Source organism: Salvelinus namaycush, chromosome 30 (assembly GCF_016432855.1).
Source record: "Salvelinus namaycush isolate Seneca chromosome 30, SaNama_1.0, whole genome shotgun sequence".
Classification (NCBI taxonomy): Eukaryota; Metazoa; Chordata; class Actinopteri; order Salmoniformes; family Salmonidae; genus Salvelinus; species Salvelinus namaycush.
The window spans coordinates 30,481,326-30,508,978 of record NC_052336.1 but is presented as its reverse complement, the minus strand read 5'-3'; the positions used below and the strand labels follow the sequence as shown (position 1 = coordinate 30,508,978).

Below are 27,653 nucleotides of genomic sequence, written 5' to 3'. Positions count from 1 at the left end.
GTAGTGTCCAGAGCATGGAGGCGCTACCAGGAGACAGGCCAGTACATCAGGAGACGTGGAGGAGGCCGTAGGAGGGCAACAACCCAGCAGCAGGACCGCTACCTCCGCCTTTGTGCAAGGAGGAGCACTGCCAGTGCCCTGCAAAATGACCTCCAGCAGGCCACAAATGTGCATGTGTCTGCTCAAACGGTCAGAAACAGACTCCATGAGGGTGGTATGAGGGCCCGACGTCCACAGGTGGGGGTTGTGCTTACAGCCCAACAACGTGCAGGAAGTTTGGCATTTGCCAGAGAACACCAAGATTGGCAATTTGCCACTGGCGCCCTGTGCTCTTCACAGATGAAAGCAGGTTCACACTGAGCACATGTGACAGACGTGACAGTCTGGAGACGCCGTGGAGAACGTTCTGCTGCCTGCAACATCCTCCAGCATGACCGGTTTGGCGGTGGGTCAGTCATGGTGTGGGGTGGCATTTCTTTGGGGGGCCACACAGCCCTACATGGGCTCTCCAGAGGTAGCCTGACTGCCATTAGGTACCGAGATGAGATCCTCAGACCCCTTGTGAGACCATATGCTGGTGCGGTTGGCCCTGGGTTCCTCCTAATGCAAGACAATGCTAGACCTCATGTGGCTGGAGTGTGTCAGCAGTTCCTGCAAGAGGAAGGCATTGATGCTATGGACTGGCCCGCCCATTCCCCAGACCTGAATCCAATTGAGCACATCTGGGACATCATGTCTCGCTCCATCCACCAACGCCACATGGCACCACAGACTGTCCAGGAGTTGCCAGATGCTTTAGTCCAGGTCTGGGAGGAGATTCCTCAGGAGACCATCCTCCACCTCATCAGGAGCATGCCCAGGCGTTGTAGGGAGGTCATACAGGCACGTGGAGGCCACACACACTACTGAGCCTCATTTTGACTTGTTTTAAGGACATTGCATCAAAGTTGGATCAGCCTGTAGTGTGGTTTTCCACTTTAATTTTGAGTGTGACTCCAAATCCAGACCTCCATGGGTTGATAAATTTGATTTACATTGATAATTTCTGTGTGATTTTGTTGTCAGTACATTCAACTATGTAAAGAAAAAAGTATTTAATAAGAATATTTCATTTTATTTTAGTGTTCCCTTTATTTTTTTGAGCAGTGTACTATGACGTCATAGTAATACTATGACGTCATTTGATGCATGTGACCAGTACAATTTGATTTGATTCTCTCTCTCTCTCAGTCCTCGGTAAAGTAGGATAGGGTCACCGCATCCACCTAGGTCGGCCTTCCGGATCTGAGGTGGAAGGTGGCTGAGCTACAGCGGTGTTTGGTAGACCATGAGACATCCCGGAAATCTGTCTTCTCAAGAAAACATCTGTAGTGTCAAAATGGTTTGGTATGACCAATCTATGGAAAGACGAGACTCTCACGAACACAATGGTGTACTCCGTTTGGGTCTACGACCGCCCCAAGCATCACGGCTGATCCTAACTGTTAGGCCAGTTTCTATCTTGCCCTGTTTATCAAAAGTGTTGGAAAAACTTGTCAATAATCAAATGACTGGCTTTCTTGATATCTATAGTATTCTCTCTGGTATGCAATCTGGTTTCCACTCAGGTTATGGATGTGTCACTGCAACATTAAAGGTCCTAAATGATGTCACCATTGCCCTTGATTCTAAGAAATTTTGATCTGCTATTTTTATTGAGCTTTTGATACGGTAGAACATTCCATTCTTGTAGGTCGGCTAAGGAGTATTGGTTTCTATAAGGGTCTTTGGCCTGGTTTGCTAACTACCTCTCTCAAAGAGTGCAGTGTATAAAGTCAGAACATCTGCTGTCTCAGCCACTGCCTGTCACCAAGGGAGTACGCCACGGCTCGATCTTAGGTCCCACGCTCTTCTCAATTTCCATCAACAACATAGCTCCGGCAGTAGGAAGCTCTCTCATCCATTTATATGCAGATGATAGTCTTATGCTCAGCTGGCCCCTCTCCGGATTTTGTGTTAAACGCTCTACAACAAAGCTTTCTTAATGTCCAACAAGCTTTCTCTGTCCTTAACCTTGTTCTGAACACCTCCAAAACAAATGGCACTCTTCCCATTGGTGTGATTACTACCTCTGAGGGTTTAGAGCTTGAGGTAGTCACCTCATACAAGTACTTGGGAGTATGGCAAGATGGTACACTGTCCTTCTCTCAGCACATATCCAAGCTGCAGGCTAAGGTTAAATCTAGACTTGGTTTCCTTTATCATAATCACTCCTCTTTCACCCCAGCTGCCTTAACGAACGCTGATTCAGATGACAATTCTACCCATGCTAGATTACGGAGACGTAATTTATAGATTGGCTGGTAAGGGTGCTCTCGAGCGGCTAGATGTTCTTTACCATCCGGCCATCAGATTTGCCACCAATGCTCCTTATAAGACACATCACTACACTTTATACTCTTCTGGAAACTGGTAATCTCTGTATAGGCCTCACTCCCCTCCTATCTACTGCAGCCCTCATCCTGCACATACAACACCCATTCTGCCAGTCTTTCTGTTAAAGTTCCCCAAAGCACACACATCCCTGGGTCGCTCCTCTTTTCAGTTCGCTGCAGCTAGCTACTGGAACGACTTTAAAAAGCACTCAAACTGGGCAGTTTTTTCTCCATCTCTACCATCGTAGACACAATCACGGACAGTCTTACTGACACGTGTGGCTGCTTCGTGTGATGTATTGTCTTACCTTTTTGCCCTTCGTGCTGTTGTCTGTGCCCAATCAATGTTTGTACCATGTTTGTGTTGCGACCATGTTGTGCTGCTGCCATGTTGTGTTGCTACTGTGTTGTCATGTTGTGTTGCTACCATTTTGTTGTCATGTGTTGCTGCCATGCTGTGTTGTCTCAGGTCTCTCTTTTTGTAATGTTTAGGTGTCTCTCTTGTAGTGATGTGTGTTTTGTCCTACATTTTTATATTTAATCCCCCGTCCCCACATAAGGCCTTTTTGGCAAGAAATGTTGCTTTATTAATTTGAATAATATCATGGTGTTTCTATTCCAAGAAAAACAAAACCCTCAGGGTTTACATTAGGATGGAATGGAAAATATGGCGCTTTACAACATGACGGTCATGAGTAGGCTACAGTACTAAGAGCAGTACTAACTTTAATAATTCAAAATTAATTAATAATAATAATAATCGCTTTGTTTAAAAAATAACGATATTTTGGAGATGCTTTCATTGTCAAATAACCTAAAGTGAGCAAGAAAAAGGCCATTCTTGAACATGGGGTGAGACATTGTTACTAATTTATAAATAAAGCCAGTTTGTTATTTTTTGACAAGTTTATCAACTTTCAAAACAAAGTTAGTTTCCCCTTGTTCCTCAACTGTAGTGTATGATATACTGTTTTGTAGCTCTAAGTCTCTACTTTTATCCAATGCAAAAAACACAATTTCAAATTTTGCTACATAAGACCGATTTGACCCGGTCGTCTCATATAATGCCGTCAGTTTAAGCTAGAGATAACCGCTTAAGTCGCACTTCTGCGTCTAAAGTGAAAGGTGACAGAGTTAGATCTGTGTTCGTCACACCATGTGACAACCCGAAAATCGGTCTTCTCACAAAATTGTCTTTAGCGTCCAAACAGTTTGGCATATTATGTCCTCTCTGTGGAAAGATGAGACTCTCGTGAACACATACATGTCAGTTGTTTTGCTCTAGGACGCCGACATGCCTCACAAGACTCATCTGAAGGTCCCCCCGTAGCATTTGAAAAAATTGTATGGAAGTAAAAAAAAAAAAATGGGTGAAATACTTAAATGTTTCCTGATCTTTCTTTTGTCTCTCAGATACAGGACAGACATTTCAGAACTAACTTCCTTTTGTTTTTTGGGGGGGTGGGGGACTGTTGTTCCATGTAGTGAGTCTGTTGTTCTATACGTTTGTATGGGCTAATAGCAGTAAGGCCAAATATAGTTTTTACATACAGTATTTTCTTTTGATACTTCAAGGGGTCTTAAAATTCTAAATCAAATGCACTACATGACCAAAAGTATGTGGGACACCTGCTCGTCAAAATTCTCATTCCAAAATCATGGGCATTATTATGGAGTTAGTTGCCCCGTTGCTGCCATAACAGCCTCCACTCTTCTGGGAGGGCTTTACACTAGATGTTGGAACATTGCTGTGAGGACTTGCTTCCATTTAGCCACAAGAGCATTGGTGAGGTCGGGCACTGATGCTGGGCAAATAGGCCCACAGTCGGCGTTCCAATTCATCCCAAAGGTATTCGATGGGGTTGAGGTCAGGGCTCTGTGCAGGCCAGTGAATTTCTTCCACACTGATCTCAACAAATCCTTTCTGTATGGACCTCGCTTTTTGCACAGGGGCATTAATATGCTGAAACATAAAAGGGCCTTCCCCAAAGTGTTGCCACAAAATTTGAAGCACAGAATCATCTAGAATGTCTTTGTATGCTTCACTGTAACTATCGGGTGATTGTGGAGGCCAGGTCATCTGATGCAGGACTCCATCACTCTCCTGCTTGGTCAAATAGCCCTTACACAGCCTGGAGGTCTGTTTTGGGTCATTGTCCTGTTGAAAAACAAATGATAGCCCCACTAAGCGCAAACCAGATGGCATGGCGCATTACTGCAGAAATGCTGTGGTAGCCATGCTGGATAAGTGTGCCTTGAATTCTAAATAAATCATAGACAGTGTCACCAGCAAAGCACCAACATACCTCCTCCTCCATGCTTCACAGTGGGAACCACATATGCGGAGATCATCCATTCACCTACTCTGCATCTCATAAAGATACAGCGGTTGGAACCAAAAATCAAAAATTTGGACTCATTGAACCAAAGGACAGATTTCCACCAGTCTAATGTCCATTGCTAGTGTTTCTCAGGCCAAGCAAGTCCCTTCTTCTTATTGGTGTCCTTTAGTAGTGGATCCTTTGCAGCAATTCGACCATGAAGGCCTGATTCACGCAGTCTCCTCTGAACAGTTGATGTTGAGATGTGTCTGTGAAGCATTTATTTGGGATTCAATGTGAGGTGCAGTTAACTCTAATGAACTTATCCTCTGCAGCAGAGGTAACTCTGGGGCTTCCTTTCCTGTGGTGGTCCTCATGTGAGCTAGTTTCGTCATAGCGCTTGATGTTTTTTTGCGACTGCACTTGAAGAAACTTTCAACGTTCTTGAAATGTTCCGTATTGACTGACCTTTATGTCTTAAAGTAATGATGGACTGTCGTCTCTCTTTGCTTATTTGAGCTGTTCTTGTCATAATATGGATATGGTCTTTTACCAAATAGGGCTATCTTCTGTATACCACCCCTACCTTGTCACAACACAACTGATTGGCTAAAACGCATTAAGAAATTCCACAAAATAACTTTTAACAAGGCACACCTGTTAATTTAAATGCATTCCAGGTGACTGGTAGAGAGAATGCCAAGAGTTTGCAAAGCTGTCATCAAGGCAAAGGGTGGCTACTTTGAAGAAGAAAATATATTTTGATTTGTTTAACACTTTTTTGCTTACTACATGATTCCATATGTGTTATTTCATAGTTTTGTAGTTATTCTACAATGCAGAAAATAGTACAAATAAAGAAAAACCCTTGAATGAGTAGGTGTGTCCATACTTTTGACTGGTACTGTAGGTATTCAGACTATGTAGGTCTCCTCCTGACAACACCACTATTGAGGTGTCACCCGCCAAACCATGTAGGCTAAGAGTAAGGAGCTTAACGTCCAATATCTAAATGACCGCTGACGCGCCTCCATTAGTACTGATGACTGTATTCATGATAATGTATCCAGGAATACTCTATAACATGTGACCATGCTCTCCCCTGCTCTCCTCCGACATATTTTATTTGAACAGAGCGAGTCGGTTGCGCTTGGCTTTGCTCTCTCCGTTCGTTCCCCTAATGAGATTTGTGCTCCCAATTAGAGAAGGATCGTTATGAAGAGGGCTGACGATCTCTTAGTACAGCACATTAAAGGGATGTGCGACAGTCACCCCAGCACTAATTAAGTCAATTCAATTTCCTAGCGTGGAATCGGAGGAACCTGGAATCACAGGAATTTCCTTTAGGACACCGTCTTCGATGTTTCCGCATCCCAAATGGATCCTTGGATTCTCAACAAGCATGAAGGGGCCAGTTAATAAGGAGCCGGGATGATTCCTATACCACCCGGTGCTCAAAGGCAATCTAGGACTCTAATCGAAAGTCAAATAGCAAATTTGTGGTTATAAGAACGTCTCCAAAAGTAGTGAATCAGCAACAGTCTCAGTTAGGCAGTGGGATGGTTGAGCTGAAGGTCACTGGGGCTGCTGTGGAGGAGAGAATCTCTCCCTTGATGCTGATTGCAGTAAAATGATAAGTAGAGAAGAAGATACATTTGTATTGACTCGGTCTAATTCTAATTCTTTAATTGTGAGGTGTATTAGTACAATCAGGCTCGAAATGAGGTGCCTGGAATAACTTCTTTATAAGAGAATCCAGTCAAATGAACAGCACTGATGGGTTTTGGCATGGTGCAGCATGGTTATTTATTGCAATTATGTATCGGTTTGTATATTTAGCATGCTTTTATACCGAGACCGGTGAGATCATTACGTGAGCACATGGATGTTTATTGGACTCATAAACCAAAGCGAGTTGACCTATGTGTTTGTGTAGTGTGTGTTGGCCTCCGACTCTCTTTCTCACACACACACACACACACACACACACACACACACACACACACACACACACACACACACACACACACACAACACTATAAATATAGGTTTTTGCCAATTTGGACTCATCCTTAAAATACTGTCATTAATTAAACTTGCTGAAAGAAATGGAGACCTGCACACTGTCAAACTTTTGGCCAACCATACGAATATGAGAGTGAGCGATCACGTCTTGTACATTCACAGCACAAGTCACAGTTAGTTTCACATTGTGCTTTGCAATCCATCAACTGGGGGGTTGTGAAGATCACATCCACACACACACACACACACACACACACACACACACACACACACACACACACACACACACACACACACACACACACACACACACACACACACACACACACACACACACACACACACACACACACACACACACACACACACACAAAGAAAGTGGGACCCACAAAGCCCCATCTCACCCCCTACTGAGAATGCATAGAACCTAAAACTATTCCTCCCCATGTAGAGTAATGGTGACCTTGGAAAATGCTGGAGGGCATTATTTTTAGAATGTGTTACCCATTTAAAGTTTGAGAAAAGGGTTGTGTGTGGTGGAGGTAATGCACAGTGAGGGACTGGTCATTTGAGCCACAAAAACCAACGCTGTTAAATAGAACAGAACAAAATGGTGTTCACAGTAGGATTGTGTTTGTGATATTGATGTGTGAGAATTAAACTCTTGCACTGGCTGTTTCTCCCTGTTTTTCTCCCTTTTCTCTCACTTTCTCTCGCTGCTTCTCTCTGTTTCTGTTTCTGTCTCTTTCTCTACTTTCTCTGTCTCTCTCTCTACTTTGTCTGTCTCTCTCTCTACTTTGTCTGTCTCTCTCTCTTTCCAGCATTCTGTGAGGAGGGGTGTAGGAGCGGAGGTACCTGTGTGTCGCCCAACACCTGCATCTGCCCCTCAGGCTTTACGGGACGTCACTGTGAGACAGGTATGACTGTAGTAACACACTGTTAAAAAATATATGTTGATTGAATGTACAATTGTATGGCAACCTGATGCAAAAGGATTGTAAGTCTGCTCAACAAAATGGCATTGAAGTTGACTCAACGTACAACTGTAAGTGTAAAGCAACCAGCTGCAATAGGTTTGTGAGTTTGCTCAACATTTGGGCATATACTGTAGCTGAACCTACATACAGTTGAAGTTTACATACACCTTAGCCAAATACATTTAAACTCAGTTTTTCACAATTCCTGACATTTAATCCTTGTAAAAGTTCCCTGTCTTAGGTCAGTTAGGATCACCACTTTATTTTAATAATGTGAAAAGTCAGAATAATAGAAGAGATAATGATTTATTCCATATTTTATTTCTTTCTTCACATTCCCAGTGGGTCAGGAGTTTACATACACTCAATTAGTATTGGGTAGCATTGCCATTAAATTGTTTAACTTGGGTCAAACATTTCGGGTAGCCGTCCACAAGCTCCCCACAATAAGTTGGGTGAATTTTAACCCATTCCTCCTGACAGAGCTGGTGTAACTGAGTCAGGTTTCTAGGTCTCCTTGCTCGCACAAGCTTTTTTAGTTCTGCCCACAAATGTTCTATAAGATTGAGGTCAGGGCTTTGTGATGGCCACTCCAATACCTTGACTTTGTTGTCCTTAAGCTATTTTGCCACAACTTTGGAAGTATGCTTGGGGTCATTGTCCATTTGGAAGACCCATTTGCGACCAAGCTTTAACTTCCTGATTGATGTCTTGAGAGGTTGCTTTAATTATCCACATAATTTTCCTTCTCATGATGCTATCTATTTTGTGAAGTGCACCAGTCCCTACTGCAGCAAAGCACCCCCACAACATGATGCTGCCACCCCCGTGCTTCACGGTTGGGATGGTGTTCTTCGGCTTGCTCTTCGGCAAATGTGTTCTTTGGCAAACATAACGATGGTCATTATGGCCAAACAATTCTATTTTTGTTTCATCAGACCAGAATAGTACGATCTTTGTCCCCATGTGCAGTTACAAACCGTAGTCTGGCTTTTTTTATGGCGGTTTTGGAGCAGGAGCTTCTTCCTTGCTGAGCAGCCTTTCAGGTTTTGTCGACATAGGACGCGTTTTACTGTGGATATAGATACTTTTGTACCTCTCTCCTCCAGCATCTTCACAAGGTCCTTTGCTGTTGTTTTGCGATTGATTTGCACTTTTCGCACCAAAATACGTTCATCTCTAGGAGACAGAATGCGCCTCCTTCCTGAGCGGTATGATGCTGCGTGGTCCCTTAGTGTTTATACTTGCGTACTATTGTTTGTACAGATGAACGTGATACCTTCAGGCGTTTGGAAATTGCTCCCAATGATGAGCCAGACTTGTGGACGTCTAAAAAAAAATTCTGAGGTCTTGGCTGATATGTTTTGATTTTCCCATGATGTCAAGCAAAGAGGCACTGATTTTGAAGGTAGGTCTTGAAATACATCCACAGGTAACCCTCCAATTGACTAAAATTATGTAAATTAGCCTATCAGAAGCTTCTAAGGCCATGACATCATTTTCTGGAATTTTCCAAGCTGTTTAAAGGTACAGTCAACTTAGTGTATGGAAACTTCTGACCCACTGGAATTGTGATACAGTGAATTATAAGTGAAATAATCTGTCTGTAAACAATTGTTGGAAAAATGACTTGTGTCATGCACAAAGTAGATGTCCTAACCAACTAACAAGAAATTTGTGGAGTGGTTGAAAAATTAGTTTTAATGACTCCATCCTAAGTGTATGTAAACTTCCGACTTCAACTGTTCATTCTCAAGTTGAATTGTATGTTCACTCAACTTTGAATTTTAGGTTGAGTGAACATGCAATTCAACTTGAGAATTGAGTCTACCTTATTTGCATATTTCCCAGAGTTCCTTGCCTTTTCTAGTGAATTGTAGTTACCACCCATGACTGTTTGTTAGCAACAGAGACATGGTTTTTGTGTGGTTTTCAATGTAAATATGTTATCTTTAAACTCTGTATGACAATGCATTACATACACTGAGTGTACAAAACACCTTCCTAATACTGAGTTGAACCCCATTTTGCCATCAGAACAGCTTCAATTTGGACACTACAAGGTGTCGAAAGCGTTCCACAGGGATGCTGGCCCATGTTGACTCCAATGCTTTCGGCAGTTGACTGGTTGTCCTTTGAATGGAGCCTTCTTGATACACATGGGAGACTGTTGAGCATAAAAAAAACAGCAGTGGTGCTGTTCTTGATGTACTCAAACTAGTGTGCCTGGATCCTACTACCATACCCCTTTCAAAGGCACTGAAATCTTTTGTCTTGCCTGTTCACGCTTTGAATGACACACATAACAATCCATGTCTCAATTGTCTAAAGGCTTAAAAATGCTTCTTTAGCCTGTCTCCTCCCATTCATCTACACTGATTGAAGAGGATTTAACAGGTGATATCAATAAGGGAGCATAGCTTTTACCTGGATTCACTTGGTCAGTCTGTCATGGAAATGTGTTGCCGACGTAACCGTTCGAGGGGGCTACAACAGACTTCTTCCATCTGGTTAGACTGTAAACTCTCCTTCCAGACTCACATTAAGCATCTCCCATCCAAAATTACATCTAGAATTGGCTTCCTATTTCGCAACAAATCATCCTTCACTCATGCTGCCAAACATACCCTGACTATCCTACCGATCCTTGACTTTGGCGATGTCATTTATAAAGTAGCCTTCAACACACTACTCAGCAAACTGGATGTAGTCTATCACAGTGCCATCCGTTTTGTCACCAAAGCCCCATATACTACCCACCACTGCGACCTGTATGCTCCCGTTGGCTGGCCCTCGCTTCATATTTGTCACCAAACCCACTGGCTCCAGGTCAACTATAAGTCTTTGCTAGGTAAAGCCCTGCCTTATCTCAGCTCACTGGTCACCATAGCAGTACCCACCTGTAGCACGCGCTCCAGCAGGTATATTTCACTGGTCATCCCCAAAGCCTATTCCTCCTTTGGCCGCCTTTCCTTCCAGTTCTCTGCTGCCAATGACTGGAACGAATTGCAAAAATCATTGAAGCTGGAGACTCATATCTCCCTCACTAACTTTAAGCATCAGCTGTCAGAGCAGCTCACAGATCACTGCACCTGTACATAACCCGTCTGTAAATAGCCCATCCAACTACCTCATCCCCATATTTTTATTTTAAATTTTTTTTGCTCCTTTATCTCTACTTGCATCTCTACTTGCACATTCATCTTCTGTACATCTATCACTCCAGTGTTTAATTGCTAAATTGTAATTACTTCGCCATTAAGGCCTATTTATTGCCTTACCTCCCTAATCTTACCTAATTTACACACACCATATATCGATTTTTTCCTATTGACTGTACGTTTGTTTATTCTGTGTTGTTGTTTTTGTCGCACTGCTTTGCTTTATCTTGGCCAGGTTGCAGTTGTAAATGAGAACTTGTTCTCAACTGGCCTACATGGTTAAATAAAAGTGCACTGTCAACTGTAGGACCTGGAGCTGGAAAGGAGCTGTGTGCCTTTCCAAATAATTTCCAATCAATTGAATTTACCACAGGTAGACTTGAATGAAGTTGTAGAAACATCTCAAGGATGATCAATGGAAACAGATTTCACCTGAGCTCAATTTCGAACCCCATTGCAAAGCATCTATACTTATGTAAATAAGGTTTTTCTGTTTTTTATTTGTAACAAATTTGCTAATGTTGCTAAACCTGTTTTCGCTTTGTCATTATGGGATATTGTGCGTAAATTGATTAGGAAAAATATATATTTAATCCATTTTAGATTAAGGCTGTAACGTAACAAAATGTCTGAATACATTCCGAATGCACTGTATTGTGGGGTCGAGCGTACGGAGATTACCATGGAGGAGCTGGTGGCTCAGTTCATCCTCAGCCAGCAGAAGCAACAGGCTCTCCAGGAGCAAGCACTGGAGGAGCAGCACCAACAAAACCGCAGACTGGTAGCGGAGGTAGCCCAGTTGAAGGTTGGGCGGGCTCAGGAGTCAGGCCCGAATCAGTTCCTGGTTCAGTTAAGGGAGGAAGATCACGTGGAATCGTATTTGTGCACCTTCGAGAGGACGGCACAGAGGGAAGGATGGCCCAACTGGGCCAGCCTGTTGGCACCCTACCTCTCTGGGAATGCCCAGAAGGCCTACTTTGATTTGAACACCGACCAGGCCCCGAATTATGAGGGACTCAAACGGGAGATTCTGAGCCATTATGGGTTCAATCTCGCATGCCGTGCACAACTGGTCCACGACTGGGCCTTTGACCCCACCCTTTCCCCCCGTGCTCAGATGAGCGACCTGGTGCGCCTAACCAAGGGCTGGCTACTGAGGGAAGTACTGTCCCTCCTGATGCTCGACAAGCTCATCCTGGATAAATACCTCCGGGCCCTGCCATACGAGATGAAGAAGACGGTGAGCATGCAGAACCCCCAGAGCCTGGAGGAATTGCTGACTGCGGTTAAATTCACCAGAACACCCAGGACCTGCTGAGAGGGGCTCGAGCGGAGAGAGGAGACGCAGCGAGGGGGACGAACAACACAAAGAGAGGCGAGGCTGAAGGGGGCCCGGACGGAACCAGCCGAAGCTGTGAAGCGGGAGGGTGACCCAAACCGACGTCGGCGGCTGCTGGACCCAGATCAGAGACGCTGATATGAGTGCGGTGAGCCGGGGCACCTCGCGTGGAGCTGTCCCGGCCGGGAGAAGGCCATGCCCTCCGCATCCCCCAGCTCTAGGGAAACCCGGATGGCGAGTTACGTCACCTCCTGTTTGGCGCACACCGAGACGTACCCTCCGATGGTTACTGTACGAATCGATGGCATCGACACCAGCGCTCTGCTGGACTCCGGCAGCATGGTGACCCTGGCCCATCGGGCTCCATGGGGAACCAGCGACCTTTCAGCGACTCATGGACCGCGTCCTGCGGCCGCACAGCGAGTACGCCGCTGCTTATCTGGATGACATAATTGTGCACAGTGACAGTTGGGAGTCACATCTGGGTAGGTTACAGGCCGTGGTTGATGCGCTAAGGGATGCAGGTCTGACCGCGAACCCCCACAAGGGCAAGCTGGGCTACACCAAGGTGGAGTACCTGGGCTATCAGATTGGGAGGGGAAATGTGAAACCCCAAGAAAAAAAAATGCTGCCATTAGGGGATGGCCGGTCCCCCGAACCAAGAGGCAGGTGAAGTCCTTCCTGGGGTTAGCAGGGTACTACAGTAGATTTGTACCTAACTTTGCCGCAATAGCTTCTCCCCTCATAGACTTAACAAAGGCACAACTACCCCAGACGGTGCGATGGACGGAAGACACACAGGCGGCGTTCCAGGCCCTGAAGGATGCGCTATTTTCGCACCCGGTACTCGTCACCCCAGACTTCTCAAAAAACCTCCTGGTCCAGACAGACGCATCTGACACAGGGGTAGGAGCCATTTTGTCCCAAGAGCAGGAAGGCGAGGAGCACCCAATCATGTATGTCAGCAGGAAGCTCCTCCCGAGGGAGAAGAAATACTTGATTGTTGAGAAGGAGTGCCTCGCCGTGAAGTGGGCACTGGACACCCTCAAGTATTACCTCCTCGGGAAGAAGTTCACCCTGATCACTGACCATGCCCCCCTTGTGTGGATGGCAAGAGGTAAGGACACAAATGACCGTGTCACCCGCTGGTTCCTGTCCTTACAGCGATTCTCTGTCATACACAGGTCGGGGGCAAGCATGGCAATGCGGACGCCCTATCCAGGAGGAATGCAAACCTATCCCTGAGCATGCCTCCCTCCCAGTCAGGGCTAAGGGAGGGGGGTGGGATCCCAGGAGGTCTACCCCGTGGGATGGTAATAAAGGGGAGGTACGTGAGGCGATGTTGGCTCCCTCTGCTGGGAAAACGGGAGATGGGCACCCCGACACAGACAGCTCTAAGTGGAGGTAATTAGAGGATCGTGCCAACCAGCCCTGGAGGCCAAATAAAAGGGGCGCGGTGGCACACCGCGAGAGAGAAGGGGGAGAGACTGACACCAAGCGAAAGGAGGGTAGAAGGACCGAGTCAAACCTCAGTGATTTTCTTTTATGTTTATTTTTTGTCTTAGTAAAGTTGCTCAACCCAACACCCCACGGTTTACCACAAAGCGCTCAACAGGATTACCACAAGGGTGATAAAGGGCTGTTTTGTGATTTGACGACAGCAGTGGAGCATAATTCTGCTATCAACTCAAAATTGGCGTCTTGGTCACAGTGAATCGTCTGAGGAAATCCATAATTTAAAATCAAATTGTCCCAAAATCTTTGGCTACTGTCTGGTGGGTTTGGTTTATAGTTGAGATAGTTTTGTGTAAAAGTATCTAACTTTACTAAGATGATTCTGGTGTCTGAATTGTTAGGTTCAAGTGAGAGAAAATCTATACAGACTAGTTCTAGGGGCATAGATGTATTGTTATTCACTAGGTTTGCAGCTTTTTGCACTCTACCCTTGCGCATCATGGACCTCAGACATACACTTCTTGTCCTCTTCAAAATCCATTCTAGGCCAGAAGAAGCAGATCCTTGTAAGATCCTGAGTTCTCAATACAGAAGTGTCCCCTTTCCTCATGGATACCTTCTAGAGCGCTTTGCCTGTGATTTATGGGTATTACCATTTGGAAGAAATGTTCTCCATGCTGGTCTTGAAATTATCACGCCTTCTCTGAGAACAAACGTATCCCATTATCTGAGCATTAGTCTGACTTCCATTGGCTCTTCCATCCTTTGTTTCTCACTAGGCTTCTCATCATCTTCAAAACAGCGTATTACCACTGAGAGATGTGGGTCTTCCTGCTGAAGCTTATACCAGTCTGCTGTTCTTAACCCAGGCAAGAAGAGTTGATCTGGCCACTGTTTTGGTTCTTAAAAATCCAACAGGATGGCTCTTTCTCCAGGTCCAAGACCTTCCACCATGGCAGTGTCATTGGCATCTACATCTTCTTTGTCCATGTGTGTTTGAACATAAGAAGTACATAAGAAGATGCATTAGTTATTAATGCAACCGCTGAGTTAGATTTTTAAAATTAACGTTACTAGACATACAGTGTGCGTTACAGCCAGACTAGTGCCGCAATAATGGCGTCACTAGTCGCCATTATTGAGTTTACATTTTTCCACATAAAAACGGAATAACATCATAAATAGCTCTTACTTTTCGACGAGCTTCCATCAGAATCTTGGCCAAGTGGTCCTTTGTCCAAAAGAATCGTTGCTTGGTTGTAAAACGTTGCATTCAACTTCTGATATAGCAGCTAACAATAGCTAACAATAGCTATTTTGCCCCAACGTGTCCAAATCCTCAAGACGCAATACTGAGGAAATTCCGAAAAATAGCAATATACTCGCATAATCTGATATAACTCGGTTTAAAATAGCTTCGTTATGATGTTTCTAACACCTATATCGAATTAAATTACAGACGGATACATCTAAGGTTGATAACTGAGCGTTTGAAAATGGCATCCTGAGGTCCTTCTCTGCGCAATGGTCAGCGTCGAAAAGAAGGCGCACCTCACTCCTTGGCCTTTTATAACCTCTGAGAGCTACGTATAAAGCCCATTCCACTTCTCATTGGTTACTGACATCCAGGGGAAGGCGGGTGCAGTTCATGTCGTTCCATAGGATACACACAGACCTTTAAAACTGATCTGAGACCAGAGCTTCGCTCTCAGACCTTCGCAGTACCTGTCATGGATTTCGCTGTAGAAAGAGTTCTGGGTCACCCACAGACATAATTCCAACGGTTTATGAAACTAGAGAGTGTTTTCTATCCAATAGAATTAATAATATGCATATTGTACGAGCAAGAATTGAGTACGAGGCAGTTTAATTTGGCAACACCCAGAAAAAAAAAATGCTAACTGCTCCCCCTATTGACAAAAGGTTAATCAATTGGTAGTGAAAGTAATGTTTTCCCTCCTCGGCTATAGAAAGTTGTAGCTCAGCCACTGAACGTCAGAGAAATGACACAATAAATTTTTCTTCACAACCGATCCCTCTTGTTGTTAGTAAAGTCTAATTTAAAATGAAGATGTTGAAATGAATTATGCCTACCTAAATTTGTCTACTTTCAGCACCATCAGCTGTCCATTTCCGATTGATTGTGTCACGACTGCTGCTTCAAGTTTCAGCACCACAAGTTACTCAAATCTGTCTCACTGTTAGGTCAATAACTCTGATAAATGCATGATGGACAAGAAACATATTGTTTTTGTTAAAATAAATGATATACTGACCAAAAACTGTGCACATTTTGGAGAGGTGTGTGGCAACTTCGAGACACCAGTTAGTCCTCTCACTCAAATCTTTGTAATTTTCTTGTCTTATGCTACACCTACCCTACATTTTCCAGGAATAGTCATATGTTACTGAATGTATCCAGAGTATTGTCAGATTTCCTTATAAACCAATGCGGTGAGAAGTACAGTAAATATAAAACCCACATAAAATCAAGTGTTTTATGGTTAGATTCAGTCTTGTCAGGTGAACTGTTGTGTATTCACCTTTTGGTGAATTATCTCCATTATCTCCAAACTTTTTTCTTTCATTTGCTACCATGGTTATGCATATGTTTTTCATAATTTTCTTTAAGAAACATTTAAATGTAGCCCTATCCATATAGGTCTATTCCCACCAGTGTAAATGGTTAAAGTCGACTTCTTTTTATAGATATTGCCTCACTCTAAACAGCAGGAAGCAGATGGTCAAAAACTCGCAGGAAAGTTGACTGTACAATGGTAACACAATTTACCAGAATGCAGCAGCCACAACTCTTAAACCTTTGGATGCCGTCTACCATAGTGCCCTTTGCTCTATCACAGGTGATTAGTTTTAATATGAATAACTGCATCCTGTATCAAAAGGTTGGCTGGTCCTCATTAAAGTCCCGTAGATCAATTCCCTATTTCCTTTTTGTTTACAAAGCTCTACTAAACAAGCTTCCGACTTACCTAATTTTGTTGTTGAAATATAAAAACATGAGTTACCAAACCCGGTCACAGGGTTGATTAACTCTCAAGGTTCCTCGGGTCTCGACAAATTAGGTAAATCTGCCTTCAGTTTTAACGACCCTCATTTTTAACTTATGTTATGCTGTAGAACTAATTCATGCTTCTTTAAAAAAATATAGCATATCACTTCAATCGAAAGCAGTAGACTTGTACAGTAAATGCATATCAAACCTATTGTAACATTCTGTTGAAAAAAATACAAATTGACACATTCATTACAAGTGTAACAATATTGTATATTTCGAATCCCAGATACTCATAGTTGCCCTTTGACAACAGCTTTAAAATCATTAAATCCTTTCTGTTCTAATAACTTATTCTGTCTTGCAATAGCCTTTGCGACCATAACATTTAAATAATCATGCCCAGTGTTGTACGGCTCCATCTACCTCCTGTTTGATTTGTATATATTCAGTCAAAGATTGGATCAGAATCACTCAAAGCTGTGTAGCAAAGTGATTTTTGACCCTAACCCTAACCCTAACCCAGCACACATATTGTACAATGACGGTGCTGTCTGTATATTATGTAGCATTTTTTTTCTCTCATAACACTCATCATAACACGGTAATGTAGAGATTATTTTTCCCTGTGAGGCTATAAAAAATGAAGAGAGAGAGAGATTGTGTGATAAAGTGACAACGTGTATGTTTCTGGTCTATTCATACCCTTAATGAAGCTCTTGAGGTGACGTGATCATAGTGTTGTGGAAAGAATTGTCTTCCACAAATGATCCAGTGCCCACCCTTGGGCAAATTAGTTACAACTTTTCAAACTTATGTTGCCTGGATTAATTACAGAGAGAAAATATTTAATGATTGTAGCTCTAAAGGGACAGGAGATATTATTGTTCAAAATTTGGTGGGGGACAAAATGTATAATTTGCGGAAAATGGAATGGGCCGAGCTTATAGGTTCTTATGGGAAACTTGTTGCTCATGAGGTAGCCTCTGTTCCGGTTTTCAGGGGAAATGGAAAGAGAGCCTGTGATGTGACTTCTGCTTTTGGATGTAAACAAGGCGACACTCCATCTTAACTCCTCCTCCACATTTACTGGATTGGTTAAATAGTGCAGAAGAGAACCTCCCCTGACAGTTATTTTTCTTCTCATCAAGACCAGCATGTAGGGGATCTAGTTTCAGGTGTTACTTTTAAACCTGCTACATTAGATTACTCGTGAAGAGATGCATATATATACAAAATGTCATGACTGTAGCTCAAATGGGACAGGAGATATGCTTGTTGCCAGCCAGTCATTCTCAGCCCCGTACACACTCACAGCAGAGATGGGTCTAGCTAGCATAAGCACTGTGTGGTTCCTACAAAAGCCCCATACACCCTCACAGCAGAGCTGTCAGTCTTGATTTTAGAATGTAAATCTTGGTGGGAAAAAATATATATATATCCGTGCTAGCAAAGCCACTACACAACACAACAATACATGAATTATTGGTGACAAACAGTGCCCAGAAATTGTTAAGTCCTACATAAAGCTGTCCCAAAAGCAGAGCTTTCTTTTCAGCATCATGGAGTGAATCCTGGATATCAGTGGAGCCTTGTCTGCAAGAGAAACAGTTCATTCAGCCTTATTTACTGCCTTTTTTTAAAACATACAGTACCAGTCAAAAGTTTGGACACCTACTCATTCAAGAGTTTCTTTATTTTTTGAATTTTCTACAATGAGGGTTGGGTCCAGGATATTCCTGGCAGGGACCCAACACCTCTCCTCCAGTCAACCAGGTACTGGAATCCCCTGACTTGAGGTTGAACACGCAGGAGGCACCTCACTGTGTACGTCAAATGGCCATCGATGAGACGGGGAGAGGGATGGTCCTGGAAACAGGAGAAAAAGGGCTGTGAGACAGGAGTTTAATTTTAGATACATGGAAAGTGGGATGTACGTATACGGAGGATGCGGGGCAACAGAAGGCGAACAGCAAAGGGGCTAAGGACCTTAGAGATGGGGAAAGGGCTGATTAAACGGGGGGAAAGTTTGCAGTACTCCACCTAGAGGGGCAGATCCCGAGTGGAAAGCCATACCCTCTGCCCAAGACGGTAGTGGGAAAAAAGGGTCCAGTCACGGTCCGGCTGTCGTTGATACCTGGAGGTGGTCTTGAGAAGAGCTTCCCGAGCTCTCTTCCAGGTACGGCGACAGTGACGGACGAACATCTGGGCAGAAGGTATGCTGACCTCTTGCTCCAGGAAGAGCGGGGTCTGATATCGCAGGGATCACTCAAAAGGCGAGAGACCAGTAGCAGAACATGGAAGGGTGTTGTGGGCATATTCCACCCACACAAGTTGCTGGATCCAGGTGGTGGGATTGGTGGAGCCAAGGCAACGTAGAGTCGTCTCCAGGTCCTGATTCGCTCGCTCCGGCTGGCCGTTAGACTTGGGTTGAAAACCAGAGGACAGGCTAGCCCACAACCGAGTGAGGATGCAGAACGCCTTCCAAAACCGGAATGAGGACTGAGGACCATGATCGGAGACCATGTTGACCGGAAGTCCATGGATCCGGAAGACATGCTGCACCATAAGTTGGGCCGTCTTCTTAGCTGAGGGCAACTTAGGAAGGGGGATAAAATGGACAGTTTTGGAAAACCTATCCACCACCGTAAGGATGGTGGTGTTGCTATCTGATGGAGGGAGACCCGTGATGAAGTCCAAGGATATATGGGACGAGGGGCAGTGAGAAACAGGGAGTGGTACAGACGTACAGACGTGAGAGTGCATCAGGCTTCACATTCTTGGACCCCGGGCGGTAGGAGATAGTGAATCTGGAAACGAGTGAATAACAGGGCCCATCTCGCCTGCCTGGAGTTGAGGCGCTTGGCGGTGAGGAGATATTCCAGGTTTCCTATGGTCCGTTCACACAAAGAATGGATGTTCTGCCCCTTGTAACGAGTCCCTCCACTCCTCCAGCTCCATCTTAACTGCGATTTCCCACGTAATAGTTCCTCTCAGCAGGGATGCAGCTTTTGGTCCTGGGCAGGACGCTGGGACAGGACAGCCCCCACTCTGACGTCCAAGGCGTCGACCTCCACCATAAACTGACGGGACGGGTACGAATGGATTAAGTTGGGAGCTGTAGTGAATCGCTGCTTGAGTTCTGAGAACGCCTGATCAGCTGCTGGAGACCATATGAACGGAACCTTTGGAGAGGTGAGTGCAGAAAGGGCGGTAGAAAGGGTGCTGTAACCCCGGACGAAACGACGGTAGAAGTTAGCAAACCCCAAGAAAACCCCAAATGCAATCGATGTGGATTGAGGGCAATCCACCACCTCTCTCACCTTGTCAGGGTCCATCTGAATATTCCCTGCAGCAATGACGTATGCTAGGAAGGAGATCATGACATCAGTGATCTTCAGGTCAGAGCACTAAAAAGAGGACTGAATTCCTTACTTGGAATTCCGAGTTAGCTGACCGTTCCACACGTATTTTCCCAGTCGGAGCAAATCTTTTCCAAAGTCTGAGATTTCTCAGTTTCAAGTTTCCAGTTGTGAATGTTGTGAATGTGAATGTTTATCCTTTTAAGCTTGGAAAAGAGACTGTTAACCTGTCTGGGAACTAGCGGAACCCCTCGCCAACAGCCAATGAAATTGCAGGGCGCCAAAATCAATCAACAGAAATCTCATAATTCAAATTTCTCAAACATACAAGTATTAGACACCATTTTAAAGATAAACGTCTCGTTAATCCAACCACAGTGTCCGATTTCAAAAAGGCTTTTCAGCGAAAGCACAACATATCAATATGTTAGGTCAGCACCTAGTCACAGACAGCATACAGCCATTTTCCAACCAAAGAGAGGAGTCACAAAAAGCAGAAATAGAGAGAAAATATATCAGTAACCTTTGATATTCTTCATCAGATGACACTCCCGGGACAACATGTTACACAATGTTCGATCAAGTTCATATTTATATCCAAAAACCTCAGTTTATATTTGGCTTTGCCTCCAAAACATCCCGTGAATTTGCACAGAGCCACATCAATTTACAGAAATACTCATAATAAACTTTGATAAAAGATACAAGTATTATGCACAGAATTATAGATATACTTCTCCTTAATGCAACCACTTTGTCAGATTTCAAAAAAGCTTTACGGAAAAAGCAAACCATGCAATAATCTGAGTATGGCGCTCAGAGACTAAAACAAGCCAAACATATACCCGCCATGTTGCGGAGTCAACAGAAGTCAAAAATAGCATTATAAATATTCACTTACGTTTGATGATCTTCATCAGAATGCACTCCCAGGAATCCCAGTTCCACAATAAATGTTTGTTTAGTTCGATAAAGTCCATAATTTATGTCCAAATACCTCCTTGTTGTTCGCGCCTTTAGTTCACAAATCCAAATTCATGACACGCGATCACTAGGTGCAGACGAAAAGTCAAAAAGTTCCGTTACAGTCCATAGAAACATGTCAAACGATGTATAGAATCAATCTTTAGGATGTTTTTAACATGAATCTTCAATAATATTCCAACCGGAGAATTTCCTTGTCTTTAGAATTGAAATGGAACGCAGGTCGCTCTCACGTGAGCTCGCGCGGTCAGCTCATGCCATTCTGCCAGACCCCTGACTCATTCAGCTCCCATTTCCCCCTCCTTCACAGCAGAAGCATCAAACAAGGTTCTAAAGACTGTTGACATCTAGTGGAAGCCTTGGGAAGTGCAATATGACCCCATAGACACTGTATATTCGATAGGCAATGAGTTGAAAAACTACAAACCTCAGATTTCCCACTTCCTGGTTGGATTTTTCTCAGGTTTTTGCCTGCCATATGAGTTATGTTATACTCACAGACATCATTCAAACAGTTTTAGAAACTTCAGAGTGTTTTCTATCCAATACTAATAATCATATGCATATATTAGCTGGGCCAGAGTAGCAGGAAGTTTACTCTGGGCACGCTTTTCATCCGAACGTGAAAATGCTGCGCCCTATCCCAAACAGTGGGACCAAACTCCCACTCCACTGAATAGCTGGCTAGTGATTGCTTTGCAATGCTTCCAGTTAGCCACTGATTCCTTCCAAACCACTCATTGTTGAATTTGAGATTAGCAACTTGTTTTGTAATGCGTAAGTCCAATGACCGAACAGCACCAATACGTTTTATCTATAATTTATCTTGATTTGACGAGGATTGAAAAGGATTTGCCAGTAGATTGTCGACTTGATTCATGATGATAACTGTTTGTCTTGCTTGCTAGCTAAGATTTTGAAAGTATGAGTTGACAGTCCAATCAAAGCTACGGTAGATCAAAGCTACGTGATTTAACGTGATTTAACATCATTTTATCTTTGGCCAATGACCTTGAGCCTTCTCTTGGATGGGCATTTGTAATGTAGATCTATGGCAGCGCCCAAGGGGCTTGAATTCTCGAACTCTCCCTGTAGATATTACCTCAATTCTTATTTACCGCTGCTCTTTTATTATTTGTTATTCTTATCTCTTACTTTATTTTAGGTATTTTCTTAACAGCATTGTTGGTTAAGGGCTTGTAAGTAAGCATTTCACTGTAAGGTCGTATTCAGTGCATGTGACAAATAAAATGTTATTTGATTATGCGTGATGTAGTGTCCCCGCGAGTGACAGAACACAGAGCCAATCACGGCGTAACTAGAGAACATTACCAACTCCAACGCTCCATATTTTCCACTGGCTGCCCCACCATCACAGAAAGCACTGAGCTAGAATGAAATACCTGCATTTTGAAGCTGCCTTACTCAAGAAAGACATTTTATTTATTCTTTTTACATTGTTTGCGAAACTGATTTGTGACACGTATTAATGCCAAAATAACATGCAAAACAGGCAACCCAACAATATCTTTTTTTAGCTAAAAAGGTGGGTCTCAAAACAGGCTCTGCCCCACCTGCCCTGAATGACGGGTCACCACTAATTGTAACAATCAGGAGACAGTTAGGATTGCCTTGAATGCACATGTTATAGAATTACATATAGATTAAGTCATTCATAGGATCTTTGTGAAAAATGATGTTGATGTCAGCAGATATACTGTGTGTTTCCCCCAGACATTGACGAGTGTGCGGAGGGCCTGATCCAGTGCCACAATCACTCCCACTGTGTCAACCTGCCGGGCTGGTACCACTGTGAGTGCAGGAACGGTTTCCATGACAATGGCTCCTACCTGATTCACGGGAGCTCCTGCGTCGGTTAGTATGCAGTCATTATATTCCACTTCTGCTGGTCGTCTCCATCGCTACTGCTCCTGTCCATCTTAGTCTTCTGTAGCTCAGTTGGTAAAGCTGTAAGTCACTTTGGATAAAAGCTAATTGTCACATATTACAGGGGAGGGGGCTGATAACAAGGCTATGCAGATTTTTTTCTGCTGCATGTTGCAGTATTTTGTTGTGTAGTCTGAATTAATTAATAAATGAATGGAATTTGATTTGCACAGCAGTCATAAAGAAATAGTAGACACGGAGTAACAAGCAATGACAGTACAGCACACTGTACAATATTCATGTCTATAGAAATCAATGTCAAATACTGCTTAGTGCGTAGCAGCAGCTGACACAGTGAATCACCATCTCTGTTACAATGAGAAGAGCATGATTTCTCCCTGTACCTCAGGATGTGGCGATGCGTCGATCATGGAGAGATACAATGGTCAGGAATACACAGGAGAACATCACTATCTCTGTAATGTACTATGGAAGGCTGTTAATTAGTGCTGAATATCTCTTTAGTTTATATTAGAATAACTATTTTTTTCCTGAGAGGGGGACTTTGTTTCTTACTGTTTGAGATGTATGCGTCACCCATATAGATACAGTAGGGAGTAGGGTATACTCTATGATAGGCAGAGGAGATATCCCAATGTCCATTCTCTATTTCTGAAATGAATAGCAGAGGACAGTGACTGTTGAGCCATATTATACTCTCTGAGAACGTACTGTGCCCATGTGGAGGTAGCATGCTCAAACATAATATATATATATATATAAACATGTTTCCTGATCAAAATCAAATTGCTAAATGATCCTTGGTATGACCTTAAAACAATTCCAATAGATAGTCTAAATCTGTGTGTGTGTGTGTGGGGGGGGGGCTTAGACTATCTAGTGCCAAAAATAAGGGGTTAAATACATAATATAACATGTTTCCTGATCTTTCTTGAATCTCTCAGATATATTTTTTGGGACTATCTGTTGTTCCATGAAGTGAATCTGTTATTCAGTGCGTTTGTATGGGCTAATAGCAGTAAGGCCCCCCTAAAAAATTCTGCAAATACATTGTTTCTATAATTTTTCGATACTTCAAAGGGTCTTAAAATTCTAAATCAAATAGAAAAATGATCCTTGGTATGACCTTTTTAAAACAATTGTAACGATGTACGCTGAGAGTCGGGAAGCAAGTTCAGGGAGTGAATACATTTCATAAATAAATGAAACAAACACGTAACACAAACAGCACACCAACATGGAACATGAACAGAAACATTAATGACTGGGGAAGAAACCATAGGGAGTGTCATATATAGGGCAGGTAATCAAGGAGGTGATGGAGTCCAGGTGTATGTCATTATGCACCTAACGCTGGTGACAGGTGTGCACCCTAACGAGCAGCCTGTTGACCTAGAGGCCGGAGAGGGAGCATACGTGACAGTACCCCCTCCCCGACGCGTGGCTCCAGCCGCAGGACGCCGACCAAGATGACGATCCCGGGGATCAGGAGGCGGACCGGTCACCTCTGCTAAGGCGCGGAAACCAGTTAATCCTGCTGAGGTGCTGGAGCATGACGACCTAGAGCACCAGAGAGAGAGCATACGTGACTGTACCCCCTCCCCGACGCGTTCGGCTCCAGCCGCAGGACACCAACCACAGGGATGATCACGGGGATCGGGAGTGGACTGGTCGCCTCCACTGAGGCGCAGAAACCTGACGAACCGGCTGAGGCCTCCCAGGTAGCTTCGGCTCCAACACCCGGACCCGACATCACCCCCAACACAAAAACGAACAATAAAAACACTTCCTGGTGCTTCCCTTTGGTGAGTCGTCATTCTGTAACGATGTACGCTGAGAGTCGGGAAGCAAGTTCAGGGAGTGAATACATTTAATAAATAAATGAAACAAACACGTAACAAACAGCGCACCGACATGGAACATGAACAGAAACAACGATGACTGGGGAAGAAACCAAATGGAGTGACATATATATAGGGCAGGTAATCAAGGAGGTGATGGAGTCCAGGTGAATGGGTGGCAGGTAGCCTAGTGGAAAGAGCGTTTGGACTAGTAACCAAAAGGTTGCAAGATCGAATCTCCGAGCTGACAAGGTAAAAATCTGTCATTCTGCCCCTGAACAAGGCAGTTAACCCACTGTTCCTAGGCCATCATTGAAAATCAGTATTTGTTCTTAACTGACTTGCCTAGTTAAATAAAGGTAAAAATAAATAAAATGTCATTATGCGCCTGACACTGGTGACAGGTGTGTGCCCTAACGAGCAGCCTGGTGGCCTAGAGGCAGGAGAGGGAGCACACGTGACAACAATAGCTTATTAGAACTCCCCCATCCTCGGCTTAGACAGGGTTTAGACTCTGATGGGTTACATCCTGTAATGTTCATGTGTATGCATACGATACAGTTATGTATATCATTGCACCGACTGTTTGTCAAGCTATGATAGAACTGCAATCTGATTTTGTTACATTACAAAAAAAGGCCTTGTTGATTTAAAACTTGTACATAACGCTGGTAAAACTAAAAACGAAATGTTCTTTAAATCATCGAAAAATGTCTGATGGGCTACATATTCACTCACTCATTCTCTCATTGAGCAGGTTCAAGCTGATAATATCTGGGCGTTCAAATTGATAAAGATCGAACATATAAAGAACATACTGATGAGCTAATTAAAAAGCTAAGATTTAAAGTGGGTTTCTTTTTTAGAAATAGATCTTGCCTCTCCTTGAACAGCAGGATGCAGATTGTAGAGTCAACATTCCTGCCAGTTCTTGACTATGGTGACGCCATTTACCAGAATGCAGCAGCCTCTACTCTTTAACCTCTGGATGTCGTCTACCATAGTGTCTTCACTTTATTACAGGTGACAGTTTTAATACTCATCACTGCATCCTGTATCGGAAGGTCGGCTGGACCTCACTAAAGTCCAGGATATCACTTCATTACTCACTTCTTGTTTACAAAGCTCTGCTCCACAAGTTTCCAACCAACATACCTCACTTCCCTGTTGAAATATCAAAATATGAGATACCAAACCCGTTTGCAGGGTTGGTTAACTCTTGAGAGCCGCTTGTCTCCACAAAGTTTGGTAAATCCCCCTTTAGTTTTAATGCACCACAGTTATGGAAAACCTTACAAAACAAATTACACGTGGGTTCCCACGTACCTATAGGGCAGTTTACAACTCTGTTAAATGAGTTCTTTGATTATTATAACTTGTTGTAATGTATTGAGAACTGTCGTGTAGTTTTTGCTTACCTTTTTGTTGTGCCTGTATTGGTTACATTTTTGTCCTCAGGGCACCATTGTAAATGAGACACTGGTCTCAATTGGGTTTCCCTGAATAATTAAAAGTTCAAACAAATTTAAATATGCCCTTTATCCAATGTGACTTAGTGTGTGCCTATATAGGTGGCCACCACAACGGGACTTGAACTTACAATCCTGATGTTGCAAGCGCCATGCTCTACCAGCTAAACCACAACGTACCACATAATAAAGTCCTCAACAAACTCTGTATGTATGGATCTGCTTTCTGTACACCACTTCTCTTATCACCTCTCTTCTCCCAGAGTGAGTGTATAACATTTCCTCCTAGGTTAGGATGCGTCCTAAATGACACCCTATTCTCAAAAGTAGTGTATTATATAGGGAATAGGGTGCTATTTAGGAAGCAGTCCTACAGTACATTTGTATGTGGGCGTGCCTGTGGTTTAATTATACACTGGGAGCCTGGCCAAGCTGGATCTGAATAGACATTTATTAACCATATGCTTCAGGGAGGGGTGGTTTTAATTAACAGATTGTGCATGAAAATTATGATAATACGGAGAAAATTCTCTCCACTGTGTATGTGAGTGTGTGTATGCGTGGCTGTCTCTCTTTTTGTCTCTCTCTCTCCTCCCCCCTCTTTCTCTATTCGCTCTCTCTATCAATTGCACTGAAGTCCATGACCTTTCCGTATGGACTACACAAATGAAGTACAATTGAAATTGACCAATACACAAATGCAGTGCTGGCTGATGCCCCCTAATTTCGAACAATATTGTCTTATGTGTGTATGTGTCGGTTAGGCTACAGTATTGTTCCCTGAGGTACAAAAAGATCAAAAACACAATGTACCCCACCCATCTCTTTAAGGGTTGATTAGAGCGTTCTGTACTAACAACAGCAGTCAAGCACCCAAGCTAACTTGCTAGCTACTTCTAGACATCTAAGTGAGAGAGTACAGCTCACTGAGCATTACTCGCCCTAGCAGAGCAGGTTAGGCTGTTAAGTTATCCAGAGTGTTGGTGACTGCAACTGCGCTGTCAGATTGTTCGTTAGTAAATTAGGAGCGTTTCGCATTCAGAGCGCACATTGTAAATTCGCTCTGGCCGATGAGTAGGGTTGATCCAAACGTTTTGACCTCACAACGGAGTCAAGCACCTAAGCTAACATTGGCTAGCTTGCTAGCTACGTCCAGACCCATACTGAGAGAACACCCCACTCTGACCATTTTACTCGCCCTAGCAGAGTTGGTTAGGCTGCTTTCATGTTATCTAGAGCGTTGGTGACTGTAACTGTGTTGCTGGCAACAATTTAATTTTGTTTTTTTTGCCGACAACGGCGATATTCAACGGGTGTTGAGCATTCGTAAATTCATCAGTTATTCTGCTCTCTGGCACACTCAGATGAGAGTGCTCTGAAATCA

General features: G+C 43.6%; 1 protein-coding gene across 1 annotated transcript in view; it reads left to right on the top strand.

Moving 5' to 3' along the window:
- LOC120025009 (protein kinase C-binding protein NELL1-like) overlaps nucleotides 1-27,653 on the top strand; it is a 456,735-nt gene that overhangs the window by 408,986 nt on the left and 20,096 nt on the right. Inside the window, exons 15-16 of the mRNA XM_038969436.1 lie at nucleotides 7,582-7,677; nucleotides 22,786-22,926. Of these exons, the coding sequence (XP_038825364.1) occupies nucleotides 7,582-7,677; nucleotides 22,786-22,926 (237 nt within the window). The remainder of the gene's footprint in view (nucleotides 1-7,581; nucleotides 7,678-22,785; nucleotides 22,927-27,653) is intronic.